At 40.8% G+C, this 26,451-nt stretch overlaps 1 protein-coding gene across 1 annotated transcript in view; it reads left to right on the top strand.

Annotated features, from left to right (window-relative positions):
• The window catches only part of MYO16 (myosin XVI), a 491,528-nt gene that overhangs the window by 437,507 nt on the left and 27,570 nt on the right, over nt 1-26,451 (top strand). The window contains exons 32-33 of the mRNA XM_063102217.1: nt 8,708-8,866; nt 22,224-22,315. Coding sequence (XP_062958287.1) covers nt 8,708-8,866; nt 22,224-22,315 — 251 coding nt within the window. The remainder of the gene's footprint in view (nt 1-8,707; nt 8,867-22,223; nt 22,316-26,451) is intronic.

The raw sequence follows: 26,451 nt of genomic DNA, 5'->3' as shown, positions 1-26,451 counted from the left end.
TGGGAACCTAGAATTCTTTTCCCAGTTTCTTCATCGCTGGTAGACACAGAAGCCCTTTCTCGATACACTTCAACTATTAGCAAAGGGATGATAATATCTGTTTCACATGGTTTAGGGTCCATTAGGACGGTGCTGTTTGAAACATACATAGACTCAGTGTGTAACCTGCATGAGCTTACATGTCTTCCCTCTAACGTGTTCCACTTTACCCACCCCTACGTGTCTCCACACGTGAAATCTCTCTTCGTATTTGAGTTTAGGGTCAGCCACTGTGTCTGTGGGATTCTTTACACCTGACATTTGTCTTTCTGAGAGGCAATATGCCAAATGTTTGGGTTATGCTATCATATGAAGGCAGAAAAAGTTCACTTCCTAGAATCCTGTTATAGTAGAATGCAGGTAGACTTGGGAGTGATTTCTAAGTCCTTATTTGTATTTCTTCAAGTGCAATAATATAAGATTTTGGAGAAATCAGTGATTTAAAAGGAGTTGAACCTCGTAACACAAACTAGATTTGGTTTAACACAAAGTGGATGCCAATGTCAGGTCTAAGTGTCCTATCCAAATTTAATTATGCACCATCTATGTGTATCTGCAAGTGCTGTTGAACCTTAACTTCTAAATTTTACAAACGAGAACTCGAGAAGTGGTGGGAGCATGCAGGCTCCTCTTCTGCGTTTGTACTTTTCCTTAATGCCAAGTAGGAAAAAACAAGCACATTCCCTTCATGCAATAAATAGCTTTTCTGAAGAGGAATTTTCCTATAGAGTTGCAGAATGAACTATAGCCAGTATGAGTAATGAGTTTAAAATGTATTTTCACATTTTTTATGCCTTACATAGCACTCTCAGTATTAAGTCAGCCAAACAGCTATAGTTTGTTTTCCTCCTGTGTTATTGAAACCTGCATCCTACCTTATGTAATTCCAAGATACACTCTAAAATTATCTCAGGTTAAGGTAGCTAAAAGAAAATTGGTATTTTCACACATTCTTCTTAAAGAAACATTCCATTGCTCGTTTTGTTCTCATTCTCCTTGACCTTTCCCTGGCATTTGATACCATCCACCTCCCTGGCTGTGACAGCCCTCCCCTCTGCCAGCCCCTACCCCACACCTTCCTCCTGCAAGACTGCACCTGCCTTCTTATAGCCACTATCTGTTGCAATTTCTCTTCTGCCTCCACACTCTCAGGAACACCTAACTGAGAGATTTTTCAGTCTTTCCTACACAATATCTTTTCAGTCCTAATGCATGCTCTTGTTGAAAAAATTGCAACTCAGTTTAACCCCAGAGGATGTGGCTGTCACTTCAAAGTCAACATGGGTGACCCAGTCTCATCCTTGGTGTCAGGCACGTAGCTCCTCCTCTAAACTGCTCCCCTTTTGTCTCAGCTTCCTGCCGGCTCCCCAGCCCAAAGGGATTTTTAACTCAGCCTCCTCCCTGACTTCCAGTTCCTTCTGCTGTTGCCTCATCTAAATCCTTGCTGCTTTGCTATTTCTAATCTCTCTTTGAAGCTAATTCCAGCTGTATTTTTTTATTATTATTATTATTTTGGTTTGGTTTTGGTTTTGGTGGGGGGTTTTTTTTGTTTGTTTTATGGGTTTTTGGGTTTTTTTTTTGCTGCATTAATATTTTTAGAAATACTTTTTCATACCACGCCCTTGCTCAGCATACTTGCTGCTGGAACCCACTCCTGTGACACATCGTCAGTGCCACACTCCTGTGCTCCCACCTGCCCGTGCAGAGCTGTGGGCAGAGTGGCCTCCTCTCCCTTCTGACTGCTCTTCACGCTCCTCCTTCCTTTTCCCTACTGCTCTCCACATTCTGTCCACACTTCAAAACCCAGAGTTTTTCCATCCTGCCTACATAGCAAAGGCTCAGCTGGCTGCTCCAGCCCACCCTGACATCCTCCGTGAGTTCCGGGGGCATTTTGCACAGCGGAGCTCATTGCAGCCCCTGGCCATCTGCTGCCTTCACATTTGCTTTGAAGCCAACCACCCCGAGCTGTTGCCACCAAGAAGCCTGAGAAAAGGCACCCCTGTACCTCTCCCATGTGATGGCATTTTAACTGTTAAAGGCCTTAGCAGGTAAATAAACCCAGCAAACATTAACTCAGTTGAGTAGGATGAGAATTCCACAGTGATTATTCCAGATTATTCCATCTTAAATCCCCCAAGATAGATGTACAGTCATCTGTGTTTTTTTTTCTTCTTGCATTTAGTTTATGCTGTAAAATCCTGTCATCTTTTGTGTCCTCCCGCCCCTCTACAATGCAAGCATTTGCAGGATCCTTTCCTCTAGATACATATTTCTTAAAGCTCTGAGCTAAATCTTAGCCTCTCGTGTGGCCGCTATAGGGCTTGCTGAATCACTGGGGTGGCTCTCCAGCCTTTCCTTCTACTTTCAGCTCTCACAGTGACTCCTTAGGGTGCCCGCCAACCTCCAGGACATCTCTGTGCTTTCCCAGGCATGGACCAACACTCTGCCTCTCGCCAGGGTTGTGGTAACGGATTAGGAGTGAGGGCTTATCCCACCCACCCACAGTGCTCACCATGTTTCTCAAGCTCTCCCAAACTTATTCAAGGAAACTTTTCTCTCCCCAATAAGAAGCTTCTCTCCCCCCACTGCAGAATCTTTGCATCCTTTCCCAGGAGAGGTTCCCTCCTCAGCCTCCATCCCACCTCCCCCTCCCCAACAAAATCCTGCCTCAGTTTCCTCTCCCAGACACTCCCTTATATTAACTCCTTCACACTTCTCACATCAGGCCCTCTGTGCCTGGGCCAGATTCTGTTTTTCCAGAGATTAAATCTTATATAACTGGGGGGAGGTGAGCTTCTTTAAGAAAAAGATGAAAATATTGAATGAAAATTTAGGGAGTAATGTGAACGTTTTTTCAATATGAGAAAATAAATCGAAGCGAAGTATTCATTTACAAAAGCTTATAGATGTTAACTGTGCACACATTGCCTGAGTCGCTCTCTGAGCCTTGGAAGGGGCCTGGTGAAGTTTGCGGGGAGTGGTGCATGGAACCCCCACTCACTAGACTCCTGGTCAACCCTCCTGTGCCCACCCCCAGCCACCAAGATTCCAGAGTCACATGCAGCACAGAAGAAGCGCGCCCTCACTTTCCAAATTGATTTTAACTTCCTGATATTAGAGATTGTAAAGCAATGTAAAGTAAGACTTAAAAAAAAATATTTATGGATCTTACATTCTGATAATTGGTAGAATGATAGTCAAAATTTATGAATCCTCAAACCATGGGCCAGGAATCGATTTCAAACAGCCATAGGTCTTTCCTCCGGCAAGTTAACCTGCTTAGGAAGAAAGCAAACGGCTCTGGTCCTCTGAATAATGCGATTTTCCACCTCATGCAATGAGGTGTTTTCCTTATCATTTTAGATAAGTAGAGACTGGACCTCAAAGAAGTCTTATTAACCCTGAAAACCCTTTCATAAATTTCCATCCATCTCAGGTAAAAGGGGAGAAATCATCACTGTGGTGCACGACTTTACCACCCTCATTTGCGACTATGTTACAGTTTCAAAAAGTGTCGTTCCTTTCAGAGAAGTTTTCCATTGCAATGTTGCTGTTACAATTCATTTATTGTTCATTTTTTCTCTTTTCTTTCAACATAAATTTATTGAGTACCTTCCATGTGCCAGACACTGTTCCAGGCACTGAGAATACAGCAGACTCAACAGTGCCAGCGTGCCAAAGGAAGGAGACAGAAAAAGAAAAAAAAGCAATTAAAATGCAAGCTGCCCTGAAGCGAGAAGGACTGTGTAGAAAACTAAAGCAGGGGGTGGGGACAGAAATCGACCTGGCGTGGAGACAGGGGTGCTGTTCTCCAGAAGGTGATCTGCAAGGCCTTCCTGCTCTCCTGGAGAATGAGGGGTACAGAGGGGCTGATGGGGCAGGGTTGGCACATGGCAAAGGGTGAGGGCGAGGGTGTGAGGTAGGGATGAGGCCTGAGAAAAGCAGGAATCGGGTGGAGGAGGGTCTTCTGGGCCTCAGGAAGCCTTTGGGTGTTAATCACAATGAACAAAGAACCCAGTGGACAGGCTCGAGGGGGCACATTTCAGGATCTGACTTATGTTTCGGAACAGAGTTTCTCGACTTCAGCGCTGCTGACATTCTGTGCTCGGTAATTCTTGGTTGTGAGGGCTGTCTTGTCTCGTGCATTGAAAGATGTTTCACAGGATCCCTGGCCCTGACTCCCCCTGCCAGTTGTGACAACTGAAAATGTCTCCAAACATTACTCAATGTCCCCAGGGAGGGGTGGGGGTGCAAAATCACCTCCTCTTGAGAACCACAGTTTTCAAAGGATCACACCCACTCAGAGTGATATTTTAGTTACATAAAAACAAGCACAGGACACTGGAAAATTTTTTTGTATTAACATTTACTGATTTGCTAGAACGCTCTCACTAGGTTAAACTTCAACTTACATGTGCCTACATTACAAACATGTATTTAATAACCATATCCTAATGTAAAGGCTAAGACTTTATCTTTAAGTCTGATCCTGATGTGATTCATCTCTCCCATACCTGTAAGAACAGCCCCAGGCAGAAGTCACCTAGAAATCCCATTTAAGGGCTAAAAGAAAATACCACAGGTTCAAACCAACCAGTGTTAGCATTAATGCACCCACGCAAAGCATGCCACCAAGCCACACCATGACTTACTTTGAAAGATGCAGAGATTCCAAGATGTCCCAAATACACCTGCGGCATTCTACAGGATTTTCCCTCGCTCGCTTCTCTGCCCGTGTGCTTCCCTTCACTGTTGACAGTCTCAAATATTTTCTTTTGGTGTGACTTTCTTCACCCTCAAATATCTGATGGCCACTGCTTGGGAGCATGGACAGGCCTGATGGTTTTGTGTGTTTATTCCTAAAATTCTCATGAAGTGTGCATCTTGTATATGCACTCAATTAGCAAAGACCTCTGCAGACTCACTGCTGGCATCATCTTGAAGTGTGATGGTTTTGGTCCCTTCAGTGCTTAAGTGTAGGGAGGGTTGGAGTACACTTGTTAATGTGGCAACCGCTGGTGCTCTAAGATGCCCCTTTACAGCAAAATCAAATTATCCAGAGTTTCCGGATTTGACCCTCACTGAATTTGAATCTAGAAATTAACAAGTTGGGGCATAGACTCTTTTACATGTTTAGATTTAGCTGGGAGTGAGGATGTTTATAAACAGAGCTGACACATAATTTAGTAAGCCAAGAATCCCCTGGTTAGTATTAATGAAGGATAACCCCACAATGGGGACATCTATATTAATGTCACAACTCAATTTCAGTGGCTAGAGTACAGTTCTTTAACCTGCAGTTCCCAGTTCATTACGGCCAAGGCATGGGTGATAAAGTCACAGAAAAGAAGCCACCTTATTCTCTACATTAGCCAGTGAATAACGAGGGAAAGCTTGGCAGGGGACAGTGGAGCACAGGAGAATGGGCGTGGGTGGCCTGCGGGGCCTCTGTGCCTTGGTCTGAATCCAGTGCAACCCTGACTAGTTGTGAAATGTTTGCACGTAGATCAACCTCTCCAAGCCTTAATGACCTCATCTCAAAAATAAGCATAATAGTGACAGCTCTTCAGGATTGTTATAAAAACGAGAGCTAAATCAAGTAACACATCTAGCAGGGAACTGGCACATCATAAACACACAGGACGTGGTTATTATCACGAGAGTAAATACGCAGACCATTAATTCTTACATCTTATGTCCGGAAGGATCTGTTCCCTTGTTCCCATCCAGAGCCATCTTTAAGTAGGCGTGTTTTTAAGATAAAAAAATAAAGAAAATTTTAGCAGATAATGTGAAAATTGCAGCCTATCTTGTAGGACAAATTTTAAAATATATCTTGGCTACAATTTAACCTGTTGATTAAAAATATGGAAATATTCCTAAGCTTTAATTGCAAAAATGAACGTTTTGATTATAATTTAAATAGATCCGTTGTTTATGAGATAGAAATCAGTTATTAGGTAAGCGAGCTTCAGGTATTCCCTCTGAGACCCCACATCGAGTCTCAGAGGGTTGAGCCTGTTACTACCAGACATAAGAGACTGTCCCCACTCACCCAGTGAGCTACTACCTGCAACAGACCCTTCAATATCCTCCCCGTGCGCTGGAAATAAAGCCTCCGTTCCCTGCAGTGGTGGCCTCCTGGTCCTGGGCGATATGCCCCTGTCTCCCTCTGTCACCCCTTTGCTTCCACGTTCCTAATTCATGATGGTGCTACTACCTGGTCCCTTGAAAAAGGTGAGCTCTTCTCTCCTTCAGGGTCTGCGCTCATGCAGGTGGAGCTCGCCTTTCTAGACAAGCGCTTCTGTCCCCTCCTCCTTCGCTGAGCTTAACTGTGACCTCACAGGGAGGTTTCTCAGACCTACACTGCCTGAAAACCTTGGCTGCCCACCAGTGTTCTCCCCCCAGCTGGAAGTCCACCACCTGTAATTTCTGCTTTTTTGTGTATTTGCTTGTTTACTGCCAGTAGCCTTCCTGGGAGTTAAGTTCCAAGCTGTCAGGCGATGGAATTCATTTGTCTCCAGCACCTAGAGAGTGCCTGGCACACAGTAGGCACTCAATAAATAACTGAATTAAAGAAAGAGCAAATAAGATAAAATGGCTTAAAGAGAAGTAAAAGCAGGTGAATGTCTGTGTCTTGAGACAGCTTTAAAATGGAAACTGTTTTATTGACATTCGGAAGCTTAAAAAGAAGCAAACTAGAGTTGACCGAATAGAATAGATACTCTTTCCGTTTCAACCTGTTCAATAATTGCTCATTGTCGAGCTAAAACAGGTAATGTCAATCTGACTTTTCACTTTTGTCCCTGTTCCTGTTCGTGCACATGCTGCCTTGACTGAAGGTCTTCTTGTTTGGTTTTTATGTGCAAGGGAGTCAGGAGTCACAGTGGCTCTTTGGATCATTCAAATTAGACTTCTGCCTGGCTCTTGAAGCTCTGGTCGTCTTGCCTTCATTCCGTCTGTCCAGCATCTTCTATCCCTGCATTCACACACGCCTTCCTTTCTGGGCAGAGCAGGCTGTACTCTGTGGATGTGGATGTGAGGTCTCTGTGCTTGATCTGAAGGAGGTCCCGTCCAGTGGGGAGGAAGCTGCTCATGGATGAGGGGAGACCCCACTCCAGGCAGGGGGAATGAGGACACCAGGGCACTGAAGCATGAGTCAGTACAGGGCATCTGCATAAACAGCCATTGCCTGTAGTGCAGCTTGGGTCCACATCTCAAGGGGCAAGGCGAGAGAATGCCAAGAAGGGAGAGCTAGGAAGCAAGTCAAGAGCAGCCTTGAGAGACAAGCTCTGGAGCACTGGACCTTCCCTCCCTCTCTCCCTTCCTTCCTTCCTTCTCTTCTTTAGGTTTTAGGCAACAGCAATTCATTCAAGAGCTTTAAGTATGGAAATGACATAACCTAATTTATCTTTTAGTGGAAAAAAAACAACAATAATCAGAATATATGGATTAAAGTTCCATTCTACCTCTTCCCAGCTGCATGACTCTGAGTAATTTTAACTCCCTCTTCAGCAAAATCGAGATAACATCTCTGCCTATCAGCATACAGGCTATCGGGATCCGGGGTGACAGATAACACACTATCCTGCCATAAGTGAAGTATAATAACACAAAGAGAGCTGATTATCACTGTTGAATAATTTGTTAGCCTAAAACTTTAGAAAGGCCTAACATTAAGACAGTCAGAACCTACTGGGTATCAACAGAAAATATCAAACACAGCACGCATATTGTCGATGTTGATAATTTGGTGCTTTTGTTGAGGTTCTTGGGGACGCAAGAGCCAGTCCCAGGCACAGAGCCAATCCCAGGCACACCTGTGCAGGCTGAGGGCAGGAGCCTGACCCGGGGGTGGGGAGGGGGAGGAGAGAGGGAGGGGGAGGAGAGAGGGAGGGGGACGTCTGACGCGGGGTGGACCCATGTGCGTGATTTGCAGACTCTCCACACGTGTAGACCCTACCTGAGGATAATGCAGCAACCATAGGAAAATCTACTCAGTGGGATGTTGTTTTGAAGCTCTAGCATTGGTTATATTTTACTTTGTTAATACTACATTGTCAAAAAAAAAAAAAAAAAAAAAACAATGTCTTTATTCAGCCCTTCAGCTGAATTTGGAAAATGGCTTCTGTGTGCACACATCTCAGAACATTCGATATAGGACTTGCATTAAATATTTAAGTAATTATTTCAATGTGTAGAATATAGAAGTAGGGCTTTGAAGTTTAGTATTCCAAAATGGACAGTAATAATTCTTATAATAATGTTAAAAATATATTTCTAATTTTTTTCAAAGCTGTAAGATTGCCTAACTCTAATTAAATTAATAATTCAAAAAACTTCTGAAACATAAACTTATTGCCTTCAAGATGGGAAATACTATAATAATGAGTTATTTGATCTATGATGTCAGAAATTCTGTATAAATATGTTTGAAAATAACCAAATATGAAATTGATTTTCACCACTTAATATTTTCCTCTGTGTTTAACAGTGTGGTTGCAAACGTTGGTGACTATTTTGTAGGCCACAAATTTGATTAAACATTACTATCAATTAAATTTAACTGAAATTGTCTGATTTAATGAGTTATTTTCTTCAATGTTTTATTCAATTTATTCAGTACATTTTTAATGAAAAGAATAAACTTTTCTAAAATTTATTTTAGGTTTTGAAACTAACATGAACATAACTAGCCGGGATGGTCCTAACACATCCGAAATTGCTTCAGAGACTCAAGATAGAAATGCAAATAACCACGGAATTCAATTATCTAATTCACTATCCAGTGCTCTAACTGCTGAAAATGGAAATTCTGTCTCCAATGGTAAGCACTTTTAAACTCAGAAGTAAATTAATAAAAGTTTTAAGCTGTCTCAACTTTCTAGGAAGAATGGATTTAAAATATATAAATGAGGTAGGCTTAAGAACTAGAAATCAGAATATAAAGTGTGAGACTTCACTGTAGGTATTATTGTCGTAATTTTGCATAGGTTAAAGACTGAGAATTGTAATCGTTGACTTTTCAGAGATTTTATAAATTATTGTTCTATAAGAACCAGTATAAAATGTCTTATAATAAGCAGAAGGAGGAAATGAAAGATCTACCAATATTTTTAATTAAAAAAATACTTTTTTTCTCATAACTAAGAAATGTAAAGGAAAACAATATTGAAGGAATAGTAAATACCAAACTATCTTATGTACTTTCAATGCATTACTGAATGTAGCATTTAGAAATTGGCTTGGCTGCATGTATCCAAAACTGTGTAGTAGTGGTTTAAACAAATATTTCCTCTCACACATAAAAGGAGCCCAGCACTTAGCACTGCTAGTAATGGCTGATGGGAAAACTCAGACCAACCTTTTTCTGAGAACCTCCAGAAGAGCTGGTCAAAACATTCGTTGTTGTTCTTGTTAAGTCTGATTAAAGGAACCTGAGAACTAGGGAGATATCAAAATCCGGGGAAGGGGCTGAAGAAGTGGATGGCATGAGTTGACGCAGGGAGACCATGGTCTAAGCTTCTCCTGGGGGCTCTGGAAGTACTCACCTCATCCAAAGAAGGCAGCTGAGAAGACAAGCCGTGCTTCCAAAGGCCTCCTGGGATTGGAGGGGCAGAGAATGAGTCCGGAGCCTGCCAAGGCCACGAGGGTGGAGCTTTGCTATGTGTTAAATGTGTCCTCCAAAAGTTGATGTGTTGGAAACTTGACCCCCCAATGTCACAGTAATAAGAGGGCAGGAAATCTGTTATGGTCATTGAAAGGTGGGGCCTTTAAGAGGTGATTAGATTGTGAGGAATGTGCCCTTGTGAATGCATTGATCCGCTTATGGAGTAATGGGCATGGTTCTGATGGCTTCATAAGGACAGCGAGTGAGCAGGTGAGCTCTCTCTCGCACATGCCATTTCTCTCCTGATGTGAAGCCCTGAGTTGCTGTAGAGAGCCCCCACTGAAAGGAAAGCCCTCACCAGGTGTTACCTGGACCTTGGACTTCCCAGCCTCCAAAACTGTAAGAAATGAATTTCATTTCTTTATAAATCACCCAGGTTCAGGGGTTCTGTTTACAAATTAGTAAAGGTCTTGAAGTGTCCATCCCAAGAGTCCAGGAACCACAGCTCAGCCAAGAATGATCCCAACCCTAAAGTTGGATCGAGTTGCTCTAGCAGGGACAGGCTCATAGGTACATAGGAGAAACACGTGAAAATCTGTCCTGAAGGAAGAATCATAGCATCAGGCTTCAAAATATTCTTACAAACCAGTTTTCAAATACAGAGTTCAACACACAATCAAAAATAATGAGACACAGGAGCACACAAAATAAGATGATAAATCAGAAGCCAGAAATCAGAAGAAACAGCAGTAAATTGCAGTATATCCACAGGGGCTCAAAAGATTGGAGTTCAAAGACATATTCCTTAAAATAAGTATGTTTACTCTACCCAGAAAGATAAAAGAAAGAGAATTTCAGCAGAAATGGGAAGCCATAAACAACTGTCAAATAGAAATTCTGAAATTTAAAAATATAGTAATAAAATGGAGTACAATAGAAGGTGAAGTTAAGTTTAATTAGACGCAGTTGTTTAAAACAAAACAAAAACAAAAAAACTACTGGGAAAGTGGAACGGAAGTCAGAAAATCTCCAGAATGAAACAAATTTAAGAAAAAGAAAAGAATGAAACTTCCAGAAAATGGGTAAAGACTTAAAGGACACAGTAAGCAGAGTTATTGGAATCCCAGCCAAAGAGGAGAGAGTACATGGGCAGAAAACGATTTGGTGAGAATGTTAGGGAATTTTCCAACACCGACAAAAGCATCAAGAAACAGATTTAGTTGGCAGTGTCTTATAAAGTTCAACATACACTTTCCATATGACCCAGCAATCCTACTCCTAGATATCTACCCAAGAGAAATGAAGACAGTGTCCACATGGCACCTGTATGCAAATGCTCATGGTAACTATTCACAGTCACATAAAACTGGAAGCAAATCAGAAGTCCTTCAACTACTAACTGCATTATATTATTTATTTCTGTGCAACAAATTACCCCAACAACGTAAAGGCTTAATGCAACAAATGGTTGTTATTTTTTTTTTAGTTTCTGTGGGTCAGGAAGCTGGGTGTGGCTTGGAGAATGCTTTTGGTCTCAGGTCCTTCAGGAAGTGGCAGTAAAGCTCTCAGACAAAACTACAGTCACCTTGAGGCTTGTCTGAGGGATCGCTATTTTCAAGGTTACTACCATGGCTTTTGGCAGGCCTCAGAAAAGTCACACCCAAGTGCACTCACATGGGCCTCTCCAAAGGGTGGCTTCGGCAGGGCAGCTGGCTTCCCCCATAGCAAACAATTCAAGAGAGAGCACCGGGGGGGGGGGAGCCCAGTCTTTACATAAGCTAATCTTGGAAGGGCCAACACTCTGCACAGTCTATTGAGCCGATAAATCCAGCCCACACTCAGTGGGAGGGGATTCCATGAAGGTGTGCGCGCCTTCATGAGAGGTGGACCATGTGGCTTAACGAGCACATGGATACACTCTGCAGGAAATAAGAATGATCGACTATTACATGCTGCAGAACAAACGGCTCAAATGCATTGTGTTGAGTGAAAGAAGTCAGAATCAAAAGACTATGAGTATGCTTCTCATTACATGACATTCTGGAAAAAGCAAAACTGTAGGGACAGAAAATAGAGGCTGGGGATAACGGTAGGAGAGGGGCTGCAAGGGGCGTGTGGTGCTGCTAACACAAGAGCGCCAGTGTCCTACAGGTGCACAGATGCCACTCTAAAATGGGTGATGCTTACTGCCTATAAATTAAGCCTCAATCGATTTGACTTTTGTAAAAACAAAACAAAAAAAACCTACGTAAAGGCTGAGTAGAACAGATTAAAAGAAAATTATTCCTAAGTATATCATGGTGAAATACTTGTATAGTAAAATAAAGACCAAGCATGAACCTTAGAAGCAGCCGGGGGGTGGGGGGTGGAAGACATATTACCTTCAAAGGACCAGCAATTGAAGTCTGGAGGCAATGGAATGACGTATTTATCACATTCAAATAAAATATTTGCTAATCCACAATTTTATAAATAACAAAAAATTTCCTGTAGAAACAAAGGAGAGTTAAGTATATTTTATTTAAAAAAAAAAAAAAACTAAAAGAATTAAACATTTGACACACTCAGAATGCTCAGAGATACAGGAAGGAATAAAGAATAATAAAAGGGGTAAATATACTATTTAATATTACACGCTGATAAATCTAACTTGCTGGTTTTAGCCTCAAAGGTAACCCCTGAAATAATACTACTGGGATGTATAATTTCCATACTAACGAAGGGAGTGAAATAGAACAGATAAAAAAGGACTGAAATAGGAATATCTCAAAGGGAGGATAAATAGAAAGGCCTTAGATGGTAGCTATAAAAGCACATATGAAAATAAACTTTATTTAATTATATTAAATTTTAAGTGATTCCTTTAGCATAAATCTGCATTAAAGATAAATGATTAATACAATATTTTAAAGATTATGATTTCTGAAAACATGTAAAATATGAGATTGCTGAAAGGCTTAGAAAAGGAAAAGATATAGCATGAAAATATTTTAAAAAGCAACAACAATGCTCATATATTTGGAAGTTAGTAATTACATCTCTAAATAATCAAGGACTTCAAGAAGAAATTACAATATAAACTTAAAAGCAAAACATCATAACTAATGACAATAAATATTTGACATAACAGAACTTGCAGCTAATGTCATAATAAACAGATATGTTTAATTTAAACATACAAATTGCAAGAGGAGAAAAGCTGAAAATCAGTGTTAAAAGTGTCAAGAAGTTAGAAATGGAACAAAAGTTTAAATGCCAAGAAAGTATAAGGAAAAATATAATAAATATAAAAGTATAAGTTGAAATATAAAACAAAAAACAAAGCAAAGGTTGGTTTTTAGAAAACATTTATCTTTGAAAGCATTAGTAGAATTAACAATTCTCTTGCATGGGTAATAGAGAAATAAAGAGAGTGGGCACAAATGACAAATTCTAGGAATAAAAAAGATACCACCACAGACCTTGAAAAAATTAAAAAATAGTAATAAGAGAATACTATGAATAGTTTAATGCCAAAATAAGCTTGTAAATTTACATGAAAAAACACATTTCTCAAAAAAAAATTACCCAAAATGGAAAAAAAGAAATAGGAAAGCTAAATAATACTGTAAATATTAAATTAATTGAAGTTGTAATAAATACTTTCCTGCACGGAGAGCTCTAGGCCAAAATAGTTTCTCTAGTAAGTTCGCCCAAAATTCTAAGAATGAAATAATGCCAGAGTTCCATAAACTCGTCCGGAAAATAGAAATAAAGAAGGAGGGGGGAAAAAGAAAATTCTCCCAGCTTGCATAAATAGTCACTTATTTATGACAAAATTGGCACTAAAAGGCACTGAGAGAAAAATAGTCAATTGCTGTTCATAGCGGGGAATAAAATAGAACTTGACCCTACCTCGTGCTATCCACACAAAACAGTTCTGGTAGATTATAGATGCAAATGTCAAATGCAAAACAAAAAAATTTACAGAAGAAAATATAGAATATATTTTTCACCTTAGAGAAAGGAAAAGAAAGAAGGACTTCTTAAACAAGATACAAAAGAGTGCTAACCGTGAAAAACAAACAAAAAACACAACCTTAAATTGGGAGAAAATATCTTCACCATATTTAACAAGTGAAGGGTCATATTCAGAGTTCATTTAAATTAGAAACAAAAGACAAGTGAATAGGAGATTGGGCAGGAGATCTGAATAAGCACTTAAACATTTTTTATGGAGTCTAACCTCATTGGTAATTAGGGAAATGCAAGTTAAAACTCCAATGTGACACTGCTGCACACGCTGTGGAATTAGGGACCTGACTAGCAGGGACAAGAAGCCGTGCAGAAGGGAGTACCACAGAAAGAAGGACAGTAATTGTGATGGCATCTGTTGGAGAAAGAACCACAGTCATTTGGAGAGAGGACCACGGGGGCTTCTGGGTAACGACAGTGCTCTATTTCTTGATTCATGTGGTAGTTATAATTCCACAACTTTCAAAAACAAATTGAGAAGGAGAGAGAGAGGATAGGAAAGAGGGAACTTCTGTTCACCGAAATATTTATTTTTGTGTGCACATTTTAAGTCAAAAGGCAAAAGCTAAGGCTCAGGAAATAGTCCTAGAAAACTTAATACCAAAAAAAAAAAAAAAAAAAGTGTGAGTCTGACTCTAAAATTTAAAACAAAACCAAAGGAACAAACAAAAACCCACTAGACCAAAATGGAAATGTTTGTGGAATATGCTCTTTGAAAATAAAAGTAGAAAATTAAGTTTTGGGGATTATCAGCCTTCTAAATTTAAGCATGTACCAATTAATGTACGTCTCAACTCTGGAACACAGATTTATATGTTCTCCCTTAAATGATTACAGGGACCAGGTTGTAAAATAAAGCTGTTTCTGCACTATCATTAATGAAGACTACTTGAAAATCTCAAGAGTTATGTGCACAAAGAAAAATGATTTCAATTGGGAATTCAGTTTTTCAAAGCAACTCGACATGTTTATGCTGATTTTGTGAACACCCTGAATGGCGAGGTGTCTGAAACTTCCCTGTGATTACTGAAATATCCTGCACAGTGCCCTGTGTACTTAGGCCTACAATGTTGTTATGAAACAATGTTGCATGTTACAAGTGAACCAGTAAATCCTATGCAGAGGACAGGGAGAAAAATTGTCCTAGTCAGTATTATAAAAATTAAACAGATACTGCACACGTGCAGCAAATGATATGGACGTGATCATGATAACTTTTAAAGCAGTTATCAGTGCGGATTCATAATTCACAAATGACAGTCAATGTTCTTTCTAAATAAAGGCACAAGATGAAAATAAATGTTTAAAATAACTTAAAGTTCTAATTGAATCAGAAATAGTGTTATTTTCTAGGAAACAATTTCTCTTTTAAATGCCAGTATCTGCTTGCTACCTCTGCTTCCCAGAAATAATTATCTGTTTGTTCATTTGCTGAAATACAGTTTTGTGTGGGTAATTATAGCTATCACTTACTTTAATTGCCATCCTTTTACTGATGTGAACACAGACTTAGATCTTTTTTTGTATACTTAATTATTCCCTGGACTTATAGTTATTTATCATTAGATTAGAGAGCAATTTTTAGTGTTAGAACATTTTAGCTATATCAAACAAAATATTGTGAATATAAAGATGTTTATTTTGTGGGGAAAAAAGAGATATAAAAAATTCCAACTAGGGCATTTTATGTTCAGTATGATTTTCTTTCTTGCTGCTCAATGAATATACATTTTATTGCTGAGCATCAGGAAAAAATGGCAATTAAAGAACACAGTCATTGCATTTGAGTTTACATTTATCATTCTGAAAAGATTGTCTCTCTTTTTATTTGCATTATGTTCATCCTCAGTGCACAGTAAGGGTTATCTGTGTTGTGAAAAGGCTAAGGGGAAGAACTGGGTGAAATCATTAGCAGGGCCAGGAGCTCTGCGTTCTTTGCATAGACTCCAGAGCCACATTGAACTCAGTCCTGTTAGAGCCCCACACCACACTGATGCTGGGAGCATCTAAGACTGGCTTCTATCAGCTGCACCTCGAAATAGGTCCACACAGCTGGCCATAGAACCTCAGCCCATAAAATGTCTTTAAATATGCATTTTGCAACATCACTTTGTTTATGGAAATTGTACAGATTCTTTGGAGCTCGTACTGCCGTCTGCCTCAAAGCCTAACAGCTGGAGAAAAGGAAGCAAGTCTTCATTTGACAGTCCGCGATATTGGGCAATGATCTATTTTGAGCAGCAGAAGATACCTTTGCAAAGAAAAAAAGCTCCTGGGACATCTACAAAGCCCCACCCCACTCCTCCTTCTAGTTAAAAGCATTTTGAAGTCATATTAAGTAATTTTTAATTTGGTCATCATTTAATCAACTTTCTCCACTGTAGTTGAGAAGTCAGGGTTGAAAACGGATGGAGTGCAGTGTCACTCTGCTATTTCCTTGCAGTGTGACATTGTCCCTGGTGCTCAAGGAGTCCTTGTGCTTGTGTTCAAACCCCAGCTCTGATGCTTATCAACTCCGTGACCACGGGCAAGTTACTTAACCTCTCTGCTTTTCAGTTATCTTATCTTATAAATGGGAATAATCTAAGAACCTACCTCATGGGTTGCTATGAGTATTTCGTATGATGATGCTAGCCCAAAGTTAGTGCTTAATAAATATTACCTATACAGAGTTATCATAAAATCTTATGTGTTTTAAAGCTAGAAGATCCATGAGGATTTATTGAATAAAAACAAAAATGAGATACATGAGGTACATGGGGTGCAAAGCAGTGAAATCGATTCTCCAAGAACATGCAGGCTACTATATATGTTCAATGCCTCATGTCTCATTTGTACATGGACCCAAATGCACATGTGTGTAGTCAAACATACATATCATTTTGATGGCCTACACGGGTATTCAGGGCAATGACAGACATTACAATTTGGATCCCCTGGGATGAACAGAAGCAAAAATATACTGGCAGAGTTTAGGGCAGGGTTCTGTTTTATACTTACGTTGGAGGATTTAAAATAATATGAAGGGCAGTCTAGCAGGAGGAAGCCTAGTGAAGAGGCAGGTGCACATAAGTTCATCAAAGCATTTATTTAGCACCCCAATTGTACATGGGTGTTGTGGTATGCATGGGAAGTGATATGATACCCAAGCAGCACAAGGTGTCCTCTAGGTGAACAGTGAAACTACAAAGAACATTGACAATACATATCAAAAGAGATTACAAAGTAGGGCAGTTAGTAACAAGTGTCAAATACGTCACTTAAATAATGATTACTCTATTACTTTCCACATAAATGAGGGATATGCTGGTGGGCTGGGATTATTAAGGATCCTTCATGGAAAAGGCTGGGATTTTCCAAATGAGTAGGATTCAGACAAGAAGGAAGCACATTTCCATAAATTTGCTGTTCTATGTATTTGTGGCAGGAACAGGTAAGTAGGATGGAATGAAACTGCTAAGAGGTACAGAGCTTTGAATGCCAGTTTAAAGAATCTCTCTGAAAGGGTTGTCCTTGTTTTGAGGGGGCATTATCTGATATTTGGTAGAAATGCACCTGATTGTACTATTCAGGGTGAGCAGTAAAACAGGACATTATTTTGGAGTGGGGACCACTTTTGTATTCCCTCACCTGAGCCTCTGCAGGTTTTGTATACCAAGCAGAATTAGAGAATGTATTGGAATAGGAGCCAAGATGAAGGGGGGTGTCAAAGAAGGGAAATTCTAAAAGAAGGTTAAACCCGTAGGTGCATTTGGAGTTCAAGAAGTAAGGACTTCTGCCTACAAGTGATTGCTACATAAATGATGGTCACAGTTTTGGAGTTCAGGCAAGAGTTTCAGGATGGACATACAGAAAAGGCAGGATTTTCAAAGAAGCTGGAGGCATGGGGATTATTTACAGCATCAGAAGAGGAAGTATAAAAAGGAATGAGAAAAAAAAAAAATCTGACCACAAAACCATGTAAAATTCTAAACAGAGAAAGACATGTTGAGAAGGACAGAAATGCAGATATATGAATAGAACAGGCATTGAAGAGCTGGGAGAACACGGATGTCCAGATTCATAGAAAAGGGAGGAATTGAAGATTACGGAGGGCTTGGTAAACAGGGAGGATGTGAGAAGAGAATACAACTCCCACTGCTATTGACTGAGCAGCTTTGGATCCCTACAAAGTGACAGAGGTGTGACTAGCAGGTTCAAACTGGCTGACCATGTAGAATTCAGTGTCGTGCTACCCCTTACAGTCTGTCCCATTCTCTTCTTGTAAGACTTGAAATGAGCCCACCAGGCTCTGAAAGTAGACTTCATGACCAAAGAGTCTCCTGCTGTCGAAAATCACAGTATGTGATCATCTCTGTGTCCTGGGAAAAGGTCTCACTTACAAAGCTCTGAGTGTAACCCAATACACAAGAAAAGGGCAAGCAGCGGCTTCTCGGTCCACTTAGACCCTCAGTCAAGGCAACCGCCTTTCTGGCTTTTCCTCTCCCGAGCTCAAATGGAGAGCAGCAAGTTCTGTCGGGTGTCCATATCCTGTCTATTACACTGTGCAGATTGGCCTTTGCAGAATTCCTTTCTCGGAGCTTCTGGGTGCTTTCTCTGAGTAGGGGCGCTGGGCATTTGCAGGGTAGGGTAGGCGCAGCTTCAGAAGACCTCAGCCCTTGCTACAATTTGGGCAAGAATGGCTTTTTAAAATAAAGGGTTAGTATCAAATGGACATGCTCAGCTCTTTGAGGCACACTGTCACTACCCTATGCTGGGAAGAGGACGTGTGACTCTCTACACTAGGAATTATCAGCTCTCAGCCTGGTCTTGGGAGAAGGATGTGACAATAAGAACAGTTCTGTGAGAGCATCGTTCTGCAAGGAAATCCTACCTTCCAATGACAGTGAAAATAAAGGGCTTCAATATAACTCTAAGTGTTCCCCAAGACTGATTGGGACTCTTCCACCCTAAGCTGCAGTGTGGAATTCTGCACCCTGGGAGATTCTGGGGCTTTTCTGAGGGCCTCTGCTTAACAATAGTCTCCTTAGCTGTATGAGGAAACCCCTGCTATGTTAAAAAAAACATGGTCTTATCAGTTTTGGACAGATTCTCAAGTATTTACAGGTGAAAGGACATGATTTCTGGAACTTTCAAAAAATAGTGAGAAATAGATGAAACGAATGAAATATTGACAGTTTTAAAGCTTGGAGTTTCACTACATATTTATTCTTTTTAATTTTATACATGAATGTACTTCAAAAAGTTCATGGAAGGATTTATGTTATTTTTCAATTCAATTTTTTCACAAACTTTTTTAAGTATCCTCATATGTTTGAAAATTCTATAACAAAAAGTTTTGAAATCTATGTTACTTTGATAGGCAATGTGGGTAAGTTTTTGTATCTCTATAAACATTTCTTTGAATACTTAATGAAAATAAGCATGTTTATTATTTATTGGTCATTTAATTCTTTCTCCATTTTCTAGACAATTCTTTGTTCACTTTTAAAAATCCAAGAATAGGTTGTTTATTTTGATTTTTAATGTGTTTAAAGAATAATAAAGCCTTTTATTTAATGTATTTAAATGTTCTATATTGATCTTTTTAATTTGAATTTTATTTTGATGATATTTTTAACATATATTTATTTTTAATGTTTCTATAGAGGCATTGATCCATTTTTTCCTTCGTGGCCTGTGCCTTTGGTGTCATTTTTAGATCATTTTGTTTTTAAAAAGGTGCTGCTTCTAATATGACAGCAAAATAAAATAGTTTGTTGGTCAAAGAGTAAAAATCCCACTGTCTAGCCTCCTTCATGCCTTCGCAGCTTCCTGGCAACACCCTGTCCCTCTAGCTCACACCACTTGGATACACTGGCCATCCTGAGGGTCCTGGCCATCCTGAGGGCCCTTCACCTGTCGCTGCAGCCTTCAGGGTTTCCTGCCCCAGACATTTCACACTGTCCACTCCTCTAACCCCTTCTCCAGTCCCTCCTCATCTGCCTGCCTCTACTTCTGTCCTCCCCCACCTGCCCCAAACTGGAGCCATGTGTCCCTCCCTGTTGAGCCAGCTACAGGATCTGGGCCAATGTTTTCTTTAGTCATTAGCCATGAAATTCCTTTTGACTCACCTCTTACGTAAAATGGTGTCACCGCTCTTCTTGGAGATCAGCAGTGCTACCTATTCTCTACACAATATGGTCACTTTTGTGTGAAGTGCTGTGGAAAGCCCTTTACCATCTGGACTCCTGTACTTCCAGTACATTCTCCAGGTGTCCCGCCCTGGCCATGTCATCAATTCCCCAGCCATGGAGCTGTCTGGTTTTTCATTGCCTTAGCTCACTTATTCTCTCAGCCGGGCATGCCCTTCTCAACTTCATCTTTTGAAAGTCTTCTCATCCCGAAGGCCCAGATCCTTCTGCTGCAGCACCAGGAAGGTTTTTTTCCAGTCCCTTCGGTTGGGGTTAATCCCTGCTTTCTCCAAGATCCTCCTCTGAGCTACCTGCACTGTATTGAACCCCTGAGTCATTCCCATGTGTGTTCAGGTGAAGAGTCCCCCTCATTCAGTGATGAGCTCCTCAGGGGTAGACTCTTCCTGGCTCTTTGTCGTGGTTCCCAGTGCCGTGTTCAGAAAATGTTCATAAATATTTCTTAACTTCATTAAACTGACCCTAGGTAACACCCATCATGCCATTGATCTGGCTGTGAGATTGTACCTTTGTCATCTAAACCAAGTTTCTGTTGTGATTCTGAGAACAAACTTTGCATTTATAAAAATGTAGCTCTGAATAATGGATCACAATTTTCTTTCCCTGCCTCTGATCCCCTGTCTCAGGAAGACGTCCAGCGAACTGGTTTCTCTCTAGAAGTGGGCATTTGTCTTGCTCATCAGTCTGCCCTTTTTCCCCCTTCACACATAGCCTTGACTCTCCTCTAAGAGGGAGGTCTTCTCCTGAATCTCCAGCCCTGTGCTGTGCCCTGCTGCCTGGAAACACATTTTGTTGATTGATTGGTTGATTGATTGGTTGGTTGATTGATTTTGTGGCTCCAACCCTCTGCTTATCTAGTTGCCTGAAATTCCAAATTGTGTCTGATCTTAGACTTCCATATACCCTCCTACTTGTTTGAGCTCCAGAGTGTTCCAACATGTGCTACTTGGTTGGAGCCTTTCCTTTACTTGCTACCCCAGTGTCTAAACACCATATTCCCACTTACAAATGAAGGTGATTGCTATCTTGGACAGCTGGGACCCACTCTCCAGCACAGGGCTCCGCATCCACAGGTGTGCCAGTTTCCAGGTGCTGGCTGTAGTCTGCTTGGACTGTGCAGTTGAGCTTTCCCTATTGTGGTATTCGTACATAAACACGGAGATCAATTGGCAGGCATTGTTAGGTGTTAACAGGACTGTGTGGAGTTCCCTGAGGAACTCATTCACTCCTGTAATTGGAACAATGTGCAGTGATTTTCTAATGGTTTTTAATTTAGGAATCATGTGTATGTTTAATCAATTATGCCATGCCAGTTAATTATACCTTCAGATGAGAGTAGTAATTGCTTCAGTATTTAAAGTTCTCTGAGTTGAACTTTTTCCATTGGGTGGTCATTTCTCTTTTTATCTATTTGTGTTTATTAATCAAGTCACTTGTGGTGATACATGATACCTCTATCACAAAGATTCTCAACCATTGGAGGAAGGACAATTTCGCCCCCCAGAAGACATTTGGCAATGTCTGGAAACATGTTGGTTGTTACAAATGGGGATGCTACTGGCATCTAGTGGGTACTGCTAAACAATCTACAATGCACAGGACAGTCCCCACAACAGAGAATTTTATGGCCCCAAATGCCAAAGTGCCAAGGTTGAGAAACACTGCTTCTATCACGAAGGATAATTACTAAAATTCTTTAGTTCCTCATAGGTACTTCTATATTGGTTGGGGAAAGGAGCATGCAAATTTCCTGAAACCCACAACTTATCCTATATAGTTGGTTGTGAATGGCATGTTGTGAATGGGCAGCTACCCCAACCTTTTCCTCATGGAAACTCACCTAAATTCCTTCTTCTCTTGTGTACAAAATTGACTACCTTCAATGGAATTCATCTGATACATAGACTTGTTTCTGTCTTATCTGTTTTTTAATCCCTTCTCTACTCCCTACTCTCCTACAAATGAAATGCCAGCTGCACCTTCTGTAGGGGCCCAAGTGAATCTGTCTTCTCTCCATAGGCCACGTGCCTCCCTTTCCCGTCGATGCTTCAGCAAATATTCCCGGTCTCTAGAACAGTTTCCCTTCTTCCCTCCAATGCTCTTTTGCTCATTTTTGTGCTATTGGGATGTGTTTCTTTATTATCATTTTACTCCTTTTATCAGTGCGTGTCTTCTTTTACTACATACAACTGCAGCAATATTTTGGATGCCCATGTTTCATTGAAAAATTGAGTATTTGATTAGTGTTTATGGACGATCATCTCCATCTGTAAAATATGTAATTTTAGTATATTACAGTAAGTACACAGTTTACTTTATTTGGGGAAAGGAGACACAACTTAACTGCTGATTTGTGTTGGCCTCAATAGGTTTACCTGAAGAAGATGGATACTCCAGGTTGTGTGTAAGCAGCACCACGACATCATCATTTCAGAGACATCGGGAGAGTCACACCACTCAGGTAAAGATGCCTTGTTCATGTAGGCAGTGATGACTGAAATTAAATCACAAGACACTCATTAACACAGTTATTCTCACCTCTGCCCTGTGCTTCTTCAAGTCAATGTTCAACTCTCTTCTCTGTCTCAGCTGACTCCAATTATCTGCTTGCTTCTTTTTTTAAAGTCTAAAACAGCTAATAATTAATAAATGATTTTAATGGAATATTGTAGACATGAGTCATATCGTGTCAATCTAAAAATCACTGTCAGGTGAAGATGATATTGCACCTGCTGAATGTTGTTGATGTGTTTTCCACATTTGACCTCAGCTAAAATGAGAAGAATACAAGTGACCACAACATGAGAATGAAATGCTTGAAGTGCCTGTGGTTTTATGGCATGCCGTTATATTCTAGTTACCACCTCCAAATTCCGTGTAATCCAAATTCATTTAAAATGTAACATATGATGAAAACACCATAAAATCACCAAACTGTTCAGATGTATATCACTAATTTTATGTAAATATTGAATGTATTTAGGCTTAAAAATTTCATCAAAATAAAGAAGATTATTTCAAGAAAAAAAATTACTATTGGTTTTAGAAAGAAAAAGGATTATATCATAAATTGGTGTTCCATTCCTTTCATGTTAAGTTTTAAAATACTGCTTTTAATAATTATCTTCAAAAAGATATGATATTGCATTAAAGATGGTGTACAAACCAATAATTTTAAAGACTTTATTATTGATATATGAAAATATTATTAATTTAGAAACAGGATTCTTATTTTATATAAAGTTACAGCACAATTTTTATTATGTCAGACATCTACCTAAAAATCTAAAAAATCTCACCCAAGTATCCAGTTGTTTTTCTGAAATCAACTATCCAGCTAATGATTGGTTTTCATGTGAATAGTTGGTATTATATAGGCAAGGCCACATTATCAGCTGAGATTTTTCTAAGTAACACTGATGAGGTAGTGAGAAAAATCAATAATTTTAATCTTAAAAATAAATCTTACAGTAGGCAATCTGCTGAAATCACTTTTACTGATATATAGGCACTGGAATAGAAGGAAAATGTTGATGAGTTGTAATAATAGATTGTCCTAATCTTCCCTCTGTGCCTTGGAGTGCATCTACTTTACCTTGTAAGCATTATAGTCGTGTCATCTAAGATGACTCACAGGTGTACCTTCTTGTACTGAATTCTGGTTTGATTTTTATTATAGGGTTGATTCCTGTACATTACAACGCAATCATAGTCATCTGACATCCTTTTCAGGGCTTTCACTACAGTGTGGCTCATACAGAAGAGGAGTAATTTTGAAAATAGGCATCTCTCTAACATTTCTTCTGATCTTTCATGGATTTGGCTAAGAAGCACAGAGAGATGGGAAAGGTCATTGGGAACCATTTTCCACTCCCAGTTTTCAAAGGGGGCTTGTTTTTAAATACATACATCTCTGATGAAACACTAGCTACCAGTCATTTCATAGCACCTTTTCTTTTTTCTCAAGAAGATGGAAAACCATGCTCATTTTCTCCCATGCAAATTCTGGGCCAGATTTCTCACTGGTGAGACGCTGTAATCATTATGTGAAACTAGGAGTTTAATGGCCATAGGTCTTTCAGAATTTATCTCTTGTGTGGCATTTGTAGAGGAAGTATGGACACATACAGACACACTACCCTTTAGATTTTCTACTAATGCAGTTACATAGAAATTCTACAAAATCAGTCCTGGACAGATTGGGCATGCAGCAGTAAAATTAAATGTTGACTAAAAATTGAATCCCTCTTTGAGGGTGTCTATATTTTAACTAGCATCATCAGTGATTTTAATGAAATATCTTTAAGGAAGATAAAATGTATGGGCATTTTAGATTTAAGAAAAAGGAAATAGATTTAGTAATTTGTTAATGATCACATGGAAAATTCACTAGGTTTACAGTTTGAATGAATGTCAGGATCAAAATCTTCTTTCTGAGAATGAACATACCATAACACCTTAAAAGGAATGGAAGTATTACCCAACAATTTTATAAAATTTAAAGAATTTTCGGTTCAAGGTAAAAGTGTAAGTAGCCATAGTGGGCATTTGTGACTTGGTGCTTTGGCTGTTAATCACAAGTTTAAGTTTCTGACCCACTGCAATGATAATAGAAGGGGAGAGATCTCTTATTCCTCCCCTCCTTGACAGTTAGACAAATATGTGAGGTGGGCTCTGTCAATCTATCTGCCATGCATATGGAGCGAGAGACATGGAGTGGAAGGCATGAGAAGAATAGACATAGCATCATGCGGTGACATCTAGCAGTGGTGGCCGTGTCCGGTGGCAACAGAAGAATATGACCCAGACTCTGTCTGTTGCTCAATTACTACGTCCAGTTTGCCTGCTTGCCGGACCTTTTCTGCTAACGTCATGGCCTTCTTTAGCCTTCCAATAATGCCTCTGCCTGCTTAAGATGTCCAGAGTTAGTTTCCATCGCTTGCAAAAAAGAATTTTGACTTAAATGCTAACCTAATTTTATTGTTATTATTCATAAAATCCATTTAACATCCAAACAAGCATTTTTTTACATTGAGTGTACAAACTTTTTATTTGCTTTTTATATAGATGTAAAACATTTTCTAACAGGGATAGAGTCTCAGTAAATAGTGGTTGTTTCCTTCCTCCAGATACAGAATAAAGAAAATGTAGTTTATGTTATAATCCATTACATTTTTTTATTAATTTGCAAAATGTAATAGCTTTACATAAAAGCAGTAAAAATTAATTTCTCTTAAAATATTTGAAAATAGCACAAGCTGAGCCATTAGGCGTATGATGAATGTGGCTGTTCTCGCTTAAGCTGCATAGAGAAGGCTCAGTAGGTGCATGCTGTGATGTTCCCTACATAGCATCGGGCATGAAGAAAACCAGCAATGGGGTTTTCAAGATGGCGGCGGCTGCGGCGGCTGGCGCGGAGTAGCTGAGGTGGAAAAGGTGGCCACTGGGCCTCAGGCAGCCGGGAAACTTGTGGACCTTTCTCTGGCCATCTCTTAAGGGAGGACTGCTGCTGCTGGCCGGTCGTGGGGGCTCAACGCCACTTTGCCCCCGGCAGGAGAGGCTGCCTCATTTACAGGCAACAGCTTTGAAGTGTGGAGCAGGAAAAGAACTGATTCTTAGCTGCAAAAGCGAGTCTTGAAACAGGGAACACGGCGCCAGGGCTGCTGTGGATGCAGCCAGGATCCCGGAGGCTGGGGCCGCACTGAAGGCGGCCAGCTGCCCTATCCAGGATTCGAGGTTTCAGGCCGGCATTAAAGAAGACTCCTGGGAGCGCCCGAGCGGCGCCGCGACTGAACAGCCCGAGGCGGCAGCGCCGAGAACACGGAAGGCAACAAACCAGAGACAGAGCGAGCGCCCGACCTGGCACAGCACTGTGAGTGATCCCTGGCACAGCTCTGTTCGGGGGGTGGATGCCCACGCGGCTCCCTGCCTGCACCACCAGGCCACTCATTGCCCCGGTGCTGCCTCCATTTTCCCAGGTGCGGGCAGCTCCGCCCTGCTCGGCCATCACTGAGCCCATTTGCTTGGCCTGGCGCGGGGCTTTCCGGACCCTGCGGGCCGACCTCCTCTCCCACTCCCTCCACGGTTCTCTGGCAGGGCTGGGGGTGTGGGGCGTCCCGACCAGTTTTGGGAGGGCTAGGAAGTACGGGCGGGCCGACTGTCACTCCACCACACCCTGGACTCCGGCCCCGGTAAACTTCCTGTTACTGGGAGGCAGATACCATCTCTGCGACCACCAGTTTGGAAAAAAGCCTAACGAATTTCTGGTTGGGAATAGTGTGGTAGGAGAGTTCCCAGGTCTGCTTGAACCTGCCGGAGAGCAGGCTGCAGGCGGGCACTAGACTCGGTTTATACCGGGGGGATACAAAGGTGAACAAGACCCGAGAAAGATCTACACAGTGCTACAAAGGCACCCAGAGAGACTGGTCGTCTGTGCCTAGCAGAAACCTGGTAGACTTCCTGGGCGAGGCGGTGCTGAGCAGGGTCTTGAAGGCCCAGCTGATAGACGAGGGGTGCAGAAGACACGCCCCAACCCAGCACAGTGTGCACAGAGGGGGGAGACCTGCGGCCAGGGAGGCGGAGACTCGACAGAAACCA

The sequence above is a fragment of the Cynocephalus volans genome, chromosome 7, assembly GCF_027409185.1.
Source record: "Cynocephalus volans isolate mCynVol1 chromosome 7, mCynVol1.pri, whole genome shotgun sequence".
Lineage (NCBI taxonomy): Eukaryota > Metazoa > Chordata > Mammalia > Dermoptera > Cynocephalidae > Cynocephalus > Cynocephalus volans.
This window is presented reverse-complemented; position numbering and strand designations above follow the sequence as displayed.